Genomic DNA, 16,895 nt, shown 5'->3' on the forward strand with positions numbered 1-16,895 from the left:
TATTCTCATTGCTGTCATAATGTGAATGAGTACATTAAGCCTAGTCTATACCAGAAAACTCTAGTTTGTAAATTCCAAGTTTGGCAAGAACAGTTTTCAAAAGTTTGCTGGTGTGGAAAAGTTGACAACCTCCAGCAAATTGTAGAAAAAACTAGTTTACTAAAGTAGGACATGGATACATTATAATAAAAGTGGTAAATAGAAAAAAAAGAAAATTAGCTTGCTGCTGAAGTCTGTGAACTCAGCGAATCCAAGTATTTTAGTGCGACACTAGGCTAGGCACATTATACTGGCTTTAGAATACCAAGGTTCATTTGCAACTGGTGATATGCATTTGACATATTCCAACCAAAAATATACTAATTTATATGTACCTTCGAATTCCTTCAAATGTGCTACTGGCAAAATCAACTACACCTCCAGTAGGCTTGGCTACAATTCCTGCCAGACCTTTTCCCATGCCTTTGAAAAAGCCTTTTGCTCCTTCTTTTTTGACCCCTAAAATGATCAGGAATAACAAATCGTTAGTACAAAAAGTTAGTATTGTAATATGTGGATTTAATTATTATATTATGTATATTTTGAAAAATATGGAAAGGAAAATGAGATTGGAAATGGTTACCTTGGACTGGTTTTGTGACTACTCCACTAACACCTTCCACAAATCCCTATCAAAGACATGTCAAACATTAAAAAATATTAAAAGTATAGAAACATAAACTAAAGCTCTATCTATGCTATTAAACTAGTTAGTGTGTTGTGCCCAAATATGGTAGAGATATGACATCATCGTATGTGTCCATATGGGCACATCACATTTTTGTGTCACATAAAGTTTATTCCACACAGCTTTAAGCTTGTCTACACTTTCAAACTTTATGTAACAAATAATGTGATGTACCTATGGACATGATGATGTCAAATCACAACCATATTTAAGCATACCACATCACATTTCTTTGTCACATAAAGTTTGATAGTGTAGACAGAGCTTAAGGATATAGCATTAGTGATATCTGGAAGAAAGCTTTGTTCAAGTTGGGGGATACTAAATCACAATAGATCATGGCTACTGAAGTTTACAAATTACAGGTGTGAAATAAGCTTACCATAACAAGTCCTTTTCCACCTCTTGCAAACCCTTCTTGCAATGTCTTTGGCTGTCTATTAATAGCTTGCTGTCTTTTTCTTTTGTAGTCATCATCCATTGTCAACGCTGCTAGGCCTTTGCCAAGTGTGCCAGTGATTCGTGATACAGCACCAGCAGCCCCACCTAAATACACACATTTTCTTTGATTAGCATATTTTCCAAATGTTGACAAAATGTCAATCTTTCTAATCATAATTTATTTGTATATCTACATTTTATGACATTAGTGAGCTATCAATTTGTGACAACCAAATTATGTAATTTAATTTAGAATCCACCAAACCTGTGTCAAAGAATCAAGCAAGGAAGCATGTACCAATGTCCCTGCAAACGCACAGTAAATGAACATAATGGAACTAGTTCAAAGATCAAATCAAACATCACTATTATTAAAGCGTCTTTCACATCTGCTCCAGTCTGGCAAATAAAATCGAACGTCAATGTTTCGTTTTCACAACGCTCCACGTGGCCACTCGCATACTGATGAGAGCATCGTGAATACAAAACATTGACGATTTTATTTGCCAGAGATAGACCAGAGCAGGTGTAAAAGACCCATTAGAGTATAAACATGATGGTAATTATTGATTTCTTACCAACAGCGTGGCCAAACAAGCTTCTCATACCCAGAGCAACGCCCTCAGCAAATTCCTCAGGACCTTGCACAGCACCCTGGAAAATGCCACAATAAACAAAAATCTACCATCAACATAGGCGTACAAAATAACTACAAATTGCAACCTAGCTTTTATATTTCTAAGTATCTCGCATAAAAAATGTTACGCTAAGGGTAACAAATATACTGTACCTGATAAGGTTCATAGAACAGATCTTTGATTCCAGCCCCCATGCCTTGCACAAATCCAAAGGGATTGCCAATGACATCTAGGCCAAGCACCAATACATATAGCTGTTTAACTGCCTGGTTTGAATAGTGCTTGGTTAGCTCTAAGGTGAGCTGAGGCTGACTGTAGAACTTGCATCGTCGTTCAAAATAACCAAGCCTTAAAAATAATAAGTAACACATCTCATATGAATATGACATCACTGAAATACAAACAAAATCTTTCCTAAATATTATAAAAAATACAAGTGTAGTGAACCACCAAGTACTTTGTTTTGATTAAGAAGATCTCTTGAAAATAATATACAAATAATGAATGTTTATGAGTGTGATGGTACAAATAATGAATGTTTATGAGTGCAATGGTACAAATAATGAATGTTTATGAGTGCAATGGTACAAATAATGAATGTTTATGAGTGCAATGGTACAAATAATGAATGTTTATGAGTGTGATGGTACAAATAATGAATGTTTATGAGTGCAATGGTACAAATAATGAATGTTTATGAGTGCGATGGTACAAATAATTTCATGAGGTGAAAAATAAAAGTTTATATTTTCATGACTACTTTGTTTTGATTAAGAAGATCTCTTGTTTAGTTATGACCTGAATTTCTTGCATTGTTGCTGTTTTGTTTTAGAAATGTTCCTATTTTGATTTCACATAGTTTGAACCATCATATCATCATACGTTATACCATACAGTACGTTAAATATGTCAAGTTGATGTAATAAACTACACCCGACGCGTATAAAATTGCTGTTTTATTTACTATATTCAAGATTCCGTACCTGGTGTGCTACAATAAGTAAATAAATCTCACCTGAATACAACATCATCAACATTCGTAAGGGTCACTCCAACACTCTGTAGCAGCAGGTTGACTGCGTTCTTCCCAAGCTTCATTCCTGGTTTCTTCCGAGTCTGGAAACCACTTTCATCTGCTGCAGCCTCAGCTCCAGTGTCTGCCAGCGAGAAACTCACATGGATCTGAAATGAATGAAATATTTAGTAAAACTAGATATCTAATGACTTGGAATGTAACAAAATGAAACATGATGTTCCTGATGAGAGTTAAGCTCTGTCTACACTATCAAACTTTATGTGACAAAAAAATGTGATGTGCCCATATATGGACGTGATGATGTCATATCACTACCATATTTAAGCATATCTATATCTATCTATATTAAGTATATTTTTTTGATAGTGTATTCAGAGTTTAATAACAAGGAAAGAAGATTCAAATATATTTGCTATGATTTGATACATAATTCTTACCTTTAATGGTGATAGATGGAAGTTATCATAGTAATTTCTATCCATTGACAAGGCAGCTTGCACAGCCTCAGCTTTTATCAAGGGTGATGTGACCACTTCAATATCATCCTCCAACAACTCGACCTGAGAAAAAACAAAAACATAGAAATTACAGTGGAGAGTCAATAGTAGTACTACAGTAGATTTGGTGGTTATAGCATGCTTCTTTATCAATTCTAAAGTGGTGGGTTCAAGTCCTGGCTTAGCAAAGAAAACAGCAATTTTATCAAAAACACCACAACTAAGCAAAATAAAACACAAAATCTATTACAATATGGTCTTTCTACAGTAGCTATGATATTGATCTTAACTTTGTTTTTTCATGGGATGATTTATCAATGCTTCTTGCAGGTTTAACAGTAATTAGTTTCTGTACTTGTTTTTATCATAAAGCACCTGTCATGATGATCAAAGTTAGAACTTACTTCTTTCCCTTCAATTTCTGTATCTGGTTGTAAATAGTGTATAAAGTTACTCAAGAAGCCTTGATCTAACTTGACATGCATTTCTTGGATTAAGACCTGGAATATCTTAATCTGTTGCACATTGCTATGTTCAGCATATCCCATAAGGAGACTCATCTCAATCATTGGTTTCAATGCTGTCAAGGAAAATGTGTATTTGCAATTAATTTCAACACCAGAAAATAATATAAAAATAATGAATGTTTATGAGTGTGATGGTACAAATAATGAATGTTTATGAATGCAATGGTACAAATAATGAATGTTTATGAGTGCAATGGTACAAATAATGAATGTTTATGAGTGCGATGGTACAAATAATTTCATGAGGTGAAAAATAAAAGTTTATATTTTCATGACTACTGTACAGTCCAGCCAAGAAGGTCAGGTTTTCAGTATGTATTCCAAAGATTTATAAGTTTTAATTTTGTTTTCAGGAAGGAAGTTTTGCTATATGAAACAAATATTTGACTGAGGATACAAAAGTTCACAAACTGTCAGAAAAAATAGATAGGAATAGGAAAGCAGACTAAAAAAATGCAATATACAGGACAGAAATTTACAAACACAATGACTACACAATGGTAAAAGGAAGAGTAAAATAGACTGACCATTTTCAGTTGCTACACTCTTTGGTGGCGGGATAGGAGCAAGAACAGTTGAGAATATGGGTGTCTTTGTTTGGTTGTCCATCTGAATTCGGTGGGTTTTGAGGTGAAACTGGAACTGATGAGGAGACGTTCTCACTTGGGCCCAAACACCAGGATGGTGGGTTCGTTTGATGTGGTGTCGTTTGGGATTGTACATTACTAGGTTTTCAAAATCCATCTAAAGAAATCGTAAATATAAATAATAATAATAATAATAAAAGCATTTATAATCCATAGGCGCAGTACATTCATGTATAAAACCATTATAAGAATTAAAACATCTTTAGAAAGCAAGTTAAAATATAATCCAAGTAGTTATAATAAAACATCAATGTCAAGATCGAGATAAAAATAATTTTGAATGAAATTTAAAATTACAGCTTAACAGTATACAGTACTAAGGTTGTTTATATGCAAGTTATATTGTAAGTAACATGTGTTGTGCAAAAAAAAGTATATTAAATCTCTGTCTACACTATCAAACTAGTTTGACAAAAAAAGTGTGATGTACCTAAATATGGTAGTGATATGACATCATCATGTCCATATATGGGCACATCACATAAAGTTTGATAGTGTAGACAAAGCTTTATATGTACTATTTTAAGATATAATTAGGATTTATACGATAATCACCTCCATGTTTCCAGCTTTGTATATTGCAGGTGGTGCATTCTTATCCAATTGCTGTTGTGCTTCATACTTCTGATATTCTGCTTCTATTTGTTCAACTTGACCTCCAGCCAAATCACGGAAACGTCGTCTCTGTTTTGCTTGCCATATAATTCCAGAACTAAAAAAAAAAAAACCAAATCCGATTTTACAATATCATCTCTGTCATACCAGTATTTATTTTCATTTTAAACACCAATGTAATGAAAATAAAATAGTAAATATTTTAACTAAAAAGAAAATAAAAGTATACCTTGTGATTCCAATGTAAGCTACTTCAGTTCGTGTGTAGTTGTTGACCATTGAAAGACCCACACCCTCCAAACTGAGATTTAACTCTAAGCTTACTTGTTCCAATTCACCAGCCTAAAATATAAGAATAACATAAGTTAGTAGTATTAATATTATTGAAGGATATTAGTGGAATTGAAATATAGTAAACAGTAATTTTAAATAAAAACATCAGTAAAAACAAAGGTCCATAGGAACGTTAAAAAGTTAAATGTGTGTATATTCTGAACTTATCATCACTTTTAAAGGCTTCTTCCTACATTCAGGGACACTTGGTAAATACAGTTATTTACAAACAGTTAAATGTATAAGAACACTGGACTTGCTATAAGTGTATTAGCGGAAACATACCTGCTGAGCTTTGGTAGCAATGACAATATCTTCAGTAAACAAAAGGACACGTTGTCTGCCATCCAAGAATGACACCCAATACAGTTTGCCTTTCTTGTTTGTGGTAATCTTAATCTCACCAATACCATCCTAATATTTTAAACAATCAATAAGTAGATACATTAAACCGTAATTGGGGATTTGGGAGCACAGTGATGATGTTATAAAATTAGGTACAGAGTCAACCAGTTGATGTAAATAGGACAAGGACAAAATGACATATAATTGCATTGGCGGATGCAGGATTTTGAAATGGGTGGGGGGGGGGGGGGGTGCGCTAATTTGATGTCTATCTTATTCAGAGGGCCCGGGCCGGCTGGGCCTCCCTTGGATCCTCCCCTGATGGCCAATGTGATGCAGACATTTTGTATGGTGATTTTGTGATTACATTGGAGTTGATACTCTAGTTTATTATATAACCTCTATGAAATACACACTTTGTAATAAAATGCACACAACAATCAAACTAGTAGTAATTCAAAGCAGAAATCAGTGGTATGATGAGTTTACCTTGACCAGGTCATTCTTGAGGGTTTTATCAGCAACCTTGAGCACAAGTTGTCGGTCTTTGGTTGGTACTTGCCATGTGTATAGAATGCACTCATTAGGGCCTAGGCTTGATTCATCATTCACACCTCTGTAATAAACACAAATATACATTTCAAGTGTAGAAATATACATTAACAAAAAAACATTCAAAAACAAAGAGAGTTCAAATTATTGAAGAAGTGATATTCACTTAATTTCTGAAAAAATTGAACAGCTTTAATAAACCTGTTCTATTTTATTTATGAAAAGTACTCTACTGCTAAAAAACTGTTTGTCTTACCATTTACATTGTAATGCTTTTGTAAATTCATGGGCACATCACACTTTTTTGTATCATAAAGTTTGATAATGTAGACAGAGCTTTAATATTGAAAAATATTTGAAAAAAATAGTTAATGCAAAAGGAATAACTTACTGTTGATTGTACTTGACTTCATAATCTGTAGTGTTTACAAGTTTGACTGTAAAATTACCCTGTTTGAAGCCATGGATAGCCACTACCTTAGCTGTCTCTGTCAGCTGTGTTTCTGCAGTTATGCCTCCAACCTGCAATCAATCAATCCAAGTAGGATTAAGTCTAGTCTAAGTTCTAGACAGGATTCAACTCGGGATTAAAAAAAAAACATTTTGGTAAAGATGGCATATGTCATAAAACTATAATTGAGCTGATGGCAGGCTATGTAAAAATAAATAACCCAAATCTAGAGTAAGTTAAATTAATTTGTTTTAAAAACATTATGGTATGGTAATCTATAGATTGTATATATACAATGTCATTATCACCCTCTATGTTGTACCAGGGAAGAGTGAAATTATAGTGTAATTTAACTTTTTCCTGGTAGTACATTGTTGTACAGATTTAGAAGGAAAGCTTCAGTTGATAAACGATGTAGATTGTAGATATTTGATAGATATTAGGTGTGATAAAACATTCTCGTGTGTTGTTCTTACCTCCTCCATCTTGAGGACTGTGGTGTGAGGGTCTGTAAACAGGAACGGTTCAGAGAACTGCTTTTGACCCTTCAGTTTGACCACAAGTGTTCGCTGGTTTGCATGGTCAACTGGCCAGAAAGGAATACACTGTAAAATACATTATGTGATTAAAATCATAGACGATAAAAATAATGAAAGCACTTAGAAACTGAGTGAAGTACTAATTGCCACAGAGGGAGCATGTTGATATTTCGGCTCATGTTAAAAGAAAACAGATTCTTCATTTTTGATTTGTGAAGTGTATCAATAAGCCGATTTTCTTCAATTTCAATAGGCATGTTCTGTAAGTGTATTTACACCAAAATATTCAGAATAACTTCTTGAAAATTGTAGGCAATATCGTGCTAACAAACAAAGCAAGTACTATACTTAATTCTATAATAATACTATACAAAATTCTATTTTACCAAGTAATCAAAGTTATTAATGAAGGGTCCGGGTGTGGTAGTGATCAGATCGGATACACTACCAGTGCAGAAGACATACCTGTCCAGTAGGGACATCATACTGCAAGTGATCTGTACCACCAGACTCTCTACACACAATGTCATGCTCTGAATGGTTGACAAGAAGGTACTCTGGTGTGAACACAATGATCTTAGTCAATCCAAAGTTACTGAATTGATTCTTCACTCCAATCTGAAATTAAAACACATGGATAATTCAGTATATTTCATAGTAAAGCCTTGTCTACTTTATGTGACAAAAAAAAAAATTGGGCACATCACATGTTTTTGGTCAAACTAGTTTGATAGTGTAGACAGAGCTTTAAATGGATCATTTTAATATTTTTTTGTTTTTAAAAGTATATACTTCATATACTCTGTGAAGATGGGCTCAATCTATATAAGCACATTACCATCAAGTCAGTCACTAAATTAATAAAAAGCTTACATTGTAATTCTGTCCTTTTCCACTACATGTGATGAACCCTGAACTACCAACAGTGTCCAGTGAGAATTTGTCTGACCATTCAGAGTCACATATCTGCATTGTGATCTAGAAAATGATTATAGAATACAGTTTTTATAAAGTTCTTATTGCTAAATTTAAATAATTATATGGGCTATAAATTTAGAAAGCAATATAAAAAATATTGATCCTAAAAGATCCTGTCGGATGTAAAGCTCTGTCTACATTATCAAACTTGCTGTGACAGAAAATGTGATGTACCCATATATGGACATGATGATGTCATATCACTACCATATTTAAGCATATCACCACCGTATTTGGGCACATCATACTTTTTGACACTAGTTTGATAGTGTAGACAGAGCTTTAAGCCTATTGAGATATTGTCTCATACAGTAGAGATAGCAACGTTATTATAAATTAGTTTCTGTTCTAGTTGTTCTAGTCTATGTAGTAGTTTCTCAATTATACTAATGATGTTAGTAGTTAATAGTGATATTCTTTAGTTTATTCTAATATAACATTTTGCTTAAGAGTTTTCTGTAAGAATAGAAGGTAAAAAAATTAAATTAATCAATTTTTAACTGTTAACCAAGAAATAAAATGTTAAGTCAGATTAGCAGATATAGTTCATAAAATATTGTACCAGTTAAAAGCCATCACATGGTGAAGTTTTGTATAAAAATATTTTAAGCAATTTGTAGAATGAGATCTGATACTAACATTTAAAAAGATAAATGAATTAGAAATTTACTATATAGCCAGAATAGAACTTTAAACCGTAGATTCTATAATAGGTCCATGTTTAAACCTACTGTTAAGATGTTGCCCTTTTACCAATAAAATATGTTATTAATACTTTAATACTGTATTTATTGTCTGAATGTAACATCCACCAAATTAATCAAATTTGAAAACTAATAAGGTCTTAACATAAGAATATATAGGATTGTATAAGATCAAAGATTACTTAACAAAACTCATTTCATATTTATTACAAAATTATATAGCATGTTGAAATTACACCTACAATGTGAGTTTATTTTGGTGCAAAGATTTTTTAGGGAGTAAACATAACAGTACAACATATTTTGAATTGGACGACTAGGACACAATGTTTTCAGTGGGAGGTGTGCATATCTGATAGAATGGCATATATAATACTGCACTTAACACTAAAAGGGCATACAGCATAAAACTCTATTAACAGGGGAATATTCATTTGAGGGGTTGGAGCATCTGATGGAATAGCATACGCAGGTATAAAGGATAAGACTAACAATAACAGAGTGTAAACAAGTTTGACAACAGGTACAATAACTGTGCAGTGATTACACCTACAGTACTGTTCCTGGGGGGGGGGGGGGGGGATAGTATGGTATGATTGTGAACTCACTCAGGAAAATAAGTGTAAACACAATATATTTAAAGGTGCAAAAAGCAATTTAAAATAATGTGAATGTTTATATATAAAACAATACTTGGATGATTATTTCTAGTTAAATGGAATTTTAAAAAAAACAATCAATCAGCCTAGTAATGTTAGATTTTGAAAAACCAAAATATTAAAAATCATTATTTATATGTAGTATTATAGTACTTTATTTATCTTTGAACTACAAAAAAGGAAAATAAATGACATTTAGTTTAAATTAGTCATGAATAACTATTCTATGATCTCGGTCATAAATTGTCAAATATCAGGGCAGCTATCTTACATCTGGTCCAAATATATCATGGAAGTGTTTTCCAAAAACACTGGGAGACTGCTGAGGCCTGTATGGAACCTTCACAACATTTCTCACATCAGACATGGTCTTAAACTTATTTAATTTTCATAAACAACATCACACAATGAGTTAGCTATAAAATACAGTAATAAAACGCTTGATCTGTAACATGCATTATTTTCAGAAATCCATGCATTTTTACAAAAGAAGTTCCCATCTTACCGTTGTCTGTAGAAAAGACAAAACAGGCACAAAAAAAAAAATAATTAAAAAAATTAATATCTGCATCCATCCAATGAAAGCGAATGTATTTAATAATATGGTATATGCTTACTCTTGAAGGTCCACTAAAATGGCTCAAAATCTTCATGATAGAAAATAGTTACAAAGGAGATTTTATGACAGATAAAATGAATAAAAAGTCTAGATATGAGTATACTTAGAAGGTCACACAGAAGTACAATTGTCATGAAATAGGTGACAATATTTTAGGTGTCATTTACCAGTTGTAATCAAATATCTGTAGGCTTTGTTCACATCATATAAACATATTTAAAGAACGATACTCCAAAAATGCTTGTAGTATAAAAATGTGAGGCATTTTAAATTAAACTATAGGCTTTAAGCCTTGTCTACATTATCAAACTTTATGTGACAAAAAATGTGATGTGCCCACATATGGACATGATGATGTTTATCACTACCATATTTGGTGATATCACTACCATATTTGGACACATCACACTTTTTTGTCAAACTAGTTTGATAGTGTAGAGCTTTAGAACATAGTTTACAACTGACTGACAATAAAAACACAGAAAGATTTTGAACAGTTAATATTAGTGACTTCCACCAGCAGAACCGTGATACTACTATTGCCACTATACATTGTAAATACATTTTGGTTATGACAACAAAAAGCAATATAGTTAGCTCTCCTGTAACAAGAGACTCCAAAAAAACATTCTAAAAATGTTTCTCAAAGATGTTTTGGAAGAATGTAATGGCCTAGTAATCTATGTACATCACTGACTGAGTAGCAACTTATGTTAGTGCTAGGTACATTAGCAATAGGCAGAGTGTAAAGTTATACTAAGCCCATATTAAGCTGGTACCTTTGACCTCCGCCCACCACTCTCTGTCTTCTGTTGGTAAGGAAGGTCATTTAGAAACGTAAAGAAAATTACAGATGGAAAAAAATTACATTATTGCTTTTGATAAAAATTATAAGCTTTTTTTTTTGTAAAAATTCAATCAATAAATATAGATTGTTATTAAAAAATTTAAAAGAAAATTGTATTTAGAAAAGTAAAGAGTGGAACACGTAAATTAGTTCTTAGCGGAATTATAGACACAAGGTCAGACACTGTAAAATGAAAACAGTTATTAACCTATTGGACCTGTCCCCATTATATTACCCATAATCCCACAGCACTGTAACAGAGCAGGTTGGATATAACTTTCCCATAATTTTTAGTGTTATATTTTACCTTGTTTTTTCCAGGTGTGGATTTCTTACTAGGGTAAGAAAATAAAATTGGTTCTTTTGTGTCAGCTGCATGTTCTATCACCTCACTTCCTGAACCCTGTGCGACAAATTCATTATAAATTAATAAATAATGACACAAATTATTATTATTATAATAATGTCCTCAAACTAGTCATTACAAAGAAAAATGAATATTGCCAGAATTAATCAAATTTCCAAATTTTAAATAACTTATTTTGCCAGTTAACAAAAACTTATACGTAATGGACAATACTGGACATCTTTGGGCTTGTCTGGTTTTCTGGAAGTCTGGTATTCAGAATGTGGGACTATTTGGACTTAACAAAAGTCTCAAGTTTTGGAAGAGTTTCCGGTTTTCAGAGGAGAGTTGACAAGATAAAAAAGAAGTTTACCTTCATCAACAATGGTAATCTATATCGTAAGGTTTGTTCAGTTTTATTGACCAGCCAGTAGGGACTATAGATAGCCATGTCCAAGTAGCCGCTACTATAGTCAGCCCACACCCCCACCTCCAGCCAGACGTTGTCCTGACCCTGCCTAGCACCACGGAAGCCCCATTGTGACAGTGGGGTCTTCAAAGTTTCTCTCATTGTCATTTCTCCTTGCCAGTCCATATTCATGTAATCTTTAATCTGTAGCAACAAGCAAGAGTTGAAAATGAAAGATAATTAAAAATTATAGTGACCTATCTACATAATTTAGTCTGAAGACATATATATTTCTACATTAAGTGAATGTTCAAAATGAAAAAGTAAACTAACATACTGTACATCATTCAATACAGTAAACACAATGAACAATTACTCACTCAAAGAACTAAAAGAATGGGACTGTCTAATTATTATTATTTGTTGTTTATGTCTAATTATTTGATTAGCACATTTAAATAAACAGTTAAATTATTTGATTGACATAATTGTTTTTGTTTAATTATCTAATTATACAAATAATTTCAATTGCAACCTACAGTCATCCACAGCATTGTTTTTCCCATAACAACATGCAGCAGGGAAGCCTGGCCAGCTTTCTCAACACACACTTCTTTATCCGTTCCCTGCAGAAAAAAAAGATTATTACAAAATTTAGTACATTTTTTTATTGGGAAAACTGGATAAGGACTATAAACCGTAGGTCTGGTGTACACATCTAGATCATGTGCAGTTTAAAGAACCTAGTACATCTTTTGAGACGAGTAGGGAGTTACCCAGGTGTACTAGTACATCACAGCCACTGATCTGGGCCTTCTGGGAGAACAGTCTTTGGCTGAAGAGGTTGCCCAGTATAAATAAAATATCTTAATTCATTGGATATCATTTATATTGGTGATTTTGTACTATTGATACCTACCGCAAGAGTAAAATAGATTGGATATGGTAGTAAGTTCCTCAACATCACTGGAGGATGCAGATGAATTATGTACTTAGGTGATTGAATAGAAGATCCTTTGACATAGCGTAGTTTATCCATCTCAGTAATGGCCTATAAACAATACAAATATATTTAAAATCTTACATCCTTCTATAGGGAATTCAACCATTGTTTAAAATCAATATTATTTAAAAGTTCTTTATTGTAAAAATAACATATTGGTATTCAACCAAACCAAAACTGTAAAAACAAATAATAAAGAATAGATTATACAATATACAATTCTTGATACACTAAATTAAAAAAAACTGTGAAAATAACATTGCAAAAAAGATGTAAAAATATATTATACGGTATATCAATAAATTCATTTATCATTAAGGCCTAAAAACGTGACCAACCACAATAGATAAAAAAAAAAATTTGTTTTGACCATCGCTTGATGTAGCAAACAATGGCGTAATGAATTGTCAAGGAAGATATGCAGAGATTTAAAAGCATATCTAAAAAAAATGCTTTTATACTATAGTTTGTCATGCCAATATAAGTTTTTTAGGCCTTAATTGTTAAGTGTATTTCACAATATGCAACAACCAATGTTAGTTTGGATCATAACAGTTTTTAACAATAAAAAAAAAATTAATAAAAATAACTGAAATAAGCAATACAACAATTGATTCAATAACAAACATTATAAACATTATTTATAATTTCAAAACATTCCTTAAATACCAAACATACACATACTCAAAAATCATTAGTATCATAACACGGAGGTATAACATGGATGTTATACCTCCGTGGTATTAATAACCTATTAGGTATCAAGGTTGGAATTGGAATTATCCGCTTTGTATGTTGCATATACAATACATTAACACAATTAAGTTCAAATGACCAGATACTGGTTGCCTCTATATTTCGTAAACTTTATTTTGAAAAATGCAAAAGCGTCCATCAAACAGTTTCAGAACTTATATTGTAATGGATGCCTTTTAATTGGCCTTCAAAAGATGAGCTCCAGCTTGTAATAAACTTTCAATCCTTTTTAAGTCTATTCTATTAAAATTATAGAGACAACTATGATACATACGAACAAATAATAGTGTTTTTACAAGAGGTACACAAACCAGGTTTACAGTAGTACCTAAATAAACATTAAAAAAATAAAACTAAACTTGCAACTGATTTATCAAGAAATAAAAATCAAAATTGCTTTAAACGAATGCAGCATGAACAGAGAATAAAGTGAGAGAGGTAAAATGCTTATAATTAAAGACCAGATAATAACTCACTGGGTCCACGTCCATTTTAACCTGTGGTATTAAAATCAACATTTTAAAATAATTGCATAGCACAAGAATGGAATGGTTATCATTCAGTGTCTATAATAACTATCAATGCAAAAGAATTAGAACTAAGGCTCTGTCCACACTATCAAATTGTATTGACAAAAAAATGTGATGTGCCCATACATGGACATGATGATTTGGGCATATCACTACCGTATTTGGGCATATCACTACCGTATTTGGGCATATCACTACCATATTTGGGCATATCACACTTTTTTGTCAACTAGTTTGATAGTGTGGACAGAGCTTAAGGTTAATGTTTACAGTTATCTATTCTATGGGAATATATAATTACAAAGTGCTAATAAGAATTTATTAAAAATTATCTTTATTTTATATTTCCAAAATGGATTTTTACTTGCAAAAACCTTCTCACACTAGAGAAAATGTCATGAAAATTCCAGGGAGAGATAGTTTTGTTTTGTTTTTTGTACACAATACAAACTCTGTGAAATCTCAAAATAACAATACATACAAGTTGAGAAATTTATTGTTTATAGTATCTTGTTGAATTTCACGAGATCTACTATGATTCGACAAGCTTGACTAGTTTTTTAATTCCAATATTTTTCTTTAAGTGGTGTTTGCAAAATAATGTGAAAAGGGCATGAATTTGAAAGTGAAATATATATTGGATTATATAATGAAAATTACTATATATGGAATAGGGAAGGATTAGGACAGGAAAGGTGACAAACACATTGGGAGAGGGAAGGTTGAGAATACGATGGCATGAACCCAGAGCCACTAAAAAAAAGACTATATATATTTAAGGTTAAAGGTCACCACATCAAGCAACACAAAGGGTTAAGAAATACATGATAAGATTATGTTAGGGTTTTTAGTACACTTTATATAAGGTGGGTTTATTGTTTTACTTACATTAAAACAGAAAGGTGTGAAGCCTTCTTCTTTCCAGTCACAGCTGTAGCTGACATATTTCTTTCCCTGTTTCTTTAAGGCTATCAGTTCCTTCCATGCTACTGCTTTTGTACACAGTTTATACCTGCAGGGAATAATGTATTTTAGCAAATTAAAAATTATGTATAAAAGAATTTTCCTCGGCTCAAATGAGAAAAATCTGTTGTCCAACGTACAGTTTTCAAGACAAATAAGATTCCCTTTTGTAGACTAAACTTTTGTAGTACTTATTTATTTATTTATTTATTTATTTAAGTATTGGATTATAAAATGGAATAGGGAATGATTAGGACGAGGGAATTAGGTAATTTATATATTTATTTATTCTGTCTTTATACTGAATGACACTTTTCAGTGCTAAAGCATTGATTTCCAAATTGGTTCAGTTGAAAATTACAAGAAAACTACAACAGTAATTTACATTAGTATACACACATTTACAATAAGCTAACTCACATATCTACAATGCTCTTAAATTTAGTTAAACAGTTTTTAACACAATTAAGATTCCCTTTTGTATACTAAACTGTATTAATAACATCTAAATCAACCAAATATATTTGCTGTTCAATCTATTTTCTAATTGAAAACAAATTTAAATCAAATTATTTGACTTACTCGCCCTCAGGTTTCACAAACAGGTCCTGAGTGTGCGCCACATACAGAGGGACAGGGAACCGTTTTCCTGGTTCTACTACGCCAATTTTTCTCTTGGAATTATTCTCATTAATGTAGACTTCAATTGGGATGGAAAAATGATTAAACATCTGAAAATTAGAAAATTATTTTCATTTATTTTATCGTTACAGAAACTCCTATTTTATTTGTATCATGTTCCAAAATTCTATTGTCAGGATAGTGATCAATTATGAGAGCAAGTTGTGCAATTTTTTTTGTCATATTCGGTACAATTTTAAAGCATAATATAATACCTGAAGTGGGGAACGAATAACAATGAATCGATTGTCCATCTGAGCTTCAATCTCCAAGGCAACAGACAACAACATGTCAGCCTTCTGTTTAGTTGTAGGATCCAAATTGTACAAAATGTGACCAACTCTAGACAGCACAACACTCCTCACTTCTTTAAAACCTTCAACCTACACAAATGAAAGAAGTGCACATAAGATTAGATATATACGAATTGAGACAGTATTGTATTGAATCTAAAACTGTCAATCAAATCAAATAAATCAAAAATAGTATGTCATGATATTCCTTTTTAGCAACATGGTTTTTAAAATGTAAAATAAATATAATCAAATTTATACTTGAAAATCAATGGTTTGCTGGTCTTGTTCCCTTGCTGATCTATTAATAGAATGCATCCTTGACGGGGATTTCATACTCATTTGTCTTGACACATCCAAGGTTAAGTTCTCTCCTGGTTGTAGACGGACTCTACCATCCTTGGCATAGTCTGGGATCTAAATAGAAATAAGAATTACACGCATTTGAGACAAGAAAGAGTACTGTACCTTCACGTCTCAAAATAGATTGCCATGATAGTCAATTTAAATGATGTTCCATTGAAGATGATGTTCTACAGCAATGTAGTTGGTATGATGTTTTGCACTACTCTACTTACTTGGGCTCAAATCTAACCACTAGCCATCAGCGCAAGCTCAGTGGTTTGAGGTATGAACACCAGGCTAGTGATCTGAAGGTCGTGTGTTCGAGTCCCAAATGAGAATTACTTGCGTATTTCTCAATGAGTATTCTCAATGTACTTAGTATAAAGTACAAATTACGTCAGAGTAGGGCAAAAC

The 16,895-nt window shown here is 32.3% G+C and overlaps 1 protein-coding gene across 5 annotated transcripts in view; it reads right to left on the reverse strand.

The window, feature by feature from the left end:
• The window catches only part of LOC144850853 (intermembrane lipid transfer protein VPS13A-like), a 48,610-nt gene that overhangs the window by 3,641 nt on the left and 28,074 nt on the right, over nt 1–16,895 (reverse strand). For 4 of the 5 annotated variants that reach the window (XM_078708370.1, XM_078708364.1, XM_078708355.1 and 1 more), the window contains 26 exons: nt 16,398–16,553; nt 16,059–16,226; nt 15,745–15,893; nt 15,088–15,211; nt 14,146–14,166; nt 12,830–12,961; nt 12,450–12,536; nt 11,875–12,114; nt 11,463–11,558; nt 8,222–8,326; nt 7,814–7,966; nt 7,286–7,414; nt 6,750–6,880; nt 6,296–6,422; nt 5,747–5,875; nt 5,358–5,470; nt 5,069–5,225; nt 4,394–4,610; nt 3,744–3,919; nt 3,280–3,402; nt 2,822–2,988; nt 1,959–2,154; nt 1,747–1,822; nt 1,110–1,273; nt 623–668; nt 375–498 (listed from right to left, as the gene is read on the reverse strand). In XM_078708370.1, the coding sequence (XP_078564496.1) occupies nt 375–498; nt 623–668; nt 1,110–1,273; nt 1,747–1,822; nt 1,959–2,154; nt 2,822–2,988; nt 3,280–3,402; nt 3,744–3,919; nt 4,394–4,610; nt 5,069–5,225; nt 5,358–5,470; nt 5,747–5,875; nt 6,296–6,422; nt 6,750–6,880; nt 7,286–7,414; nt 7,814–7,966; nt 8,222–8,326; nt 11,463–11,558; nt 11,875–12,114; nt 12,450–12,536; nt 12,830–12,961; nt 14,146–14,166; nt 15,088–15,211; nt 15,745–15,893; nt 16,059–16,226; nt 16,398–16,553 (3,506 nt within the window). The remainder of the gene's footprint in view (nt 1–374; nt 499–622; nt 669–1,109; nt 1,274–1,746; nt 1,823–1,958; nt 2,155–2,821; nt 2,989–3,279; nt 3,403–3,743; nt 3,920–4,393; nt 4,611–5,068; nt 5,226–5,357; nt 5,471–5,746; nt 5,876–6,295; nt 6,423–6,749; nt 6,881–7,285; nt 7,415–7,813; nt 7,967–8,221; nt 8,327–11,462; nt 11,559–11,874; nt 12,115–12,449; nt 12,537–12,829; nt 12,962–14,145; nt 14,167–15,087; nt 15,212–15,744; nt 15,894–16,058; nt 16,227–16,397; nt 16,554–16,895) is intronic. The other variant, XM_078708348.1, reaches the window with a different exon arrangement.

The sequence above is a fragment of the Antedon bifida genome, chromosome 1, assembly GCF_963402885.1.
Source record: "Antedon bifida chromosome 1, ecAntBifi1.1, whole genome shotgun sequence".
In the NCBI taxonomy this organism is placed as follows: Eukaryota; Metazoa; Echinodermata; class Crinoidea; order Comatulida; family Antedonidae; genus Antedon; species Antedon bifida.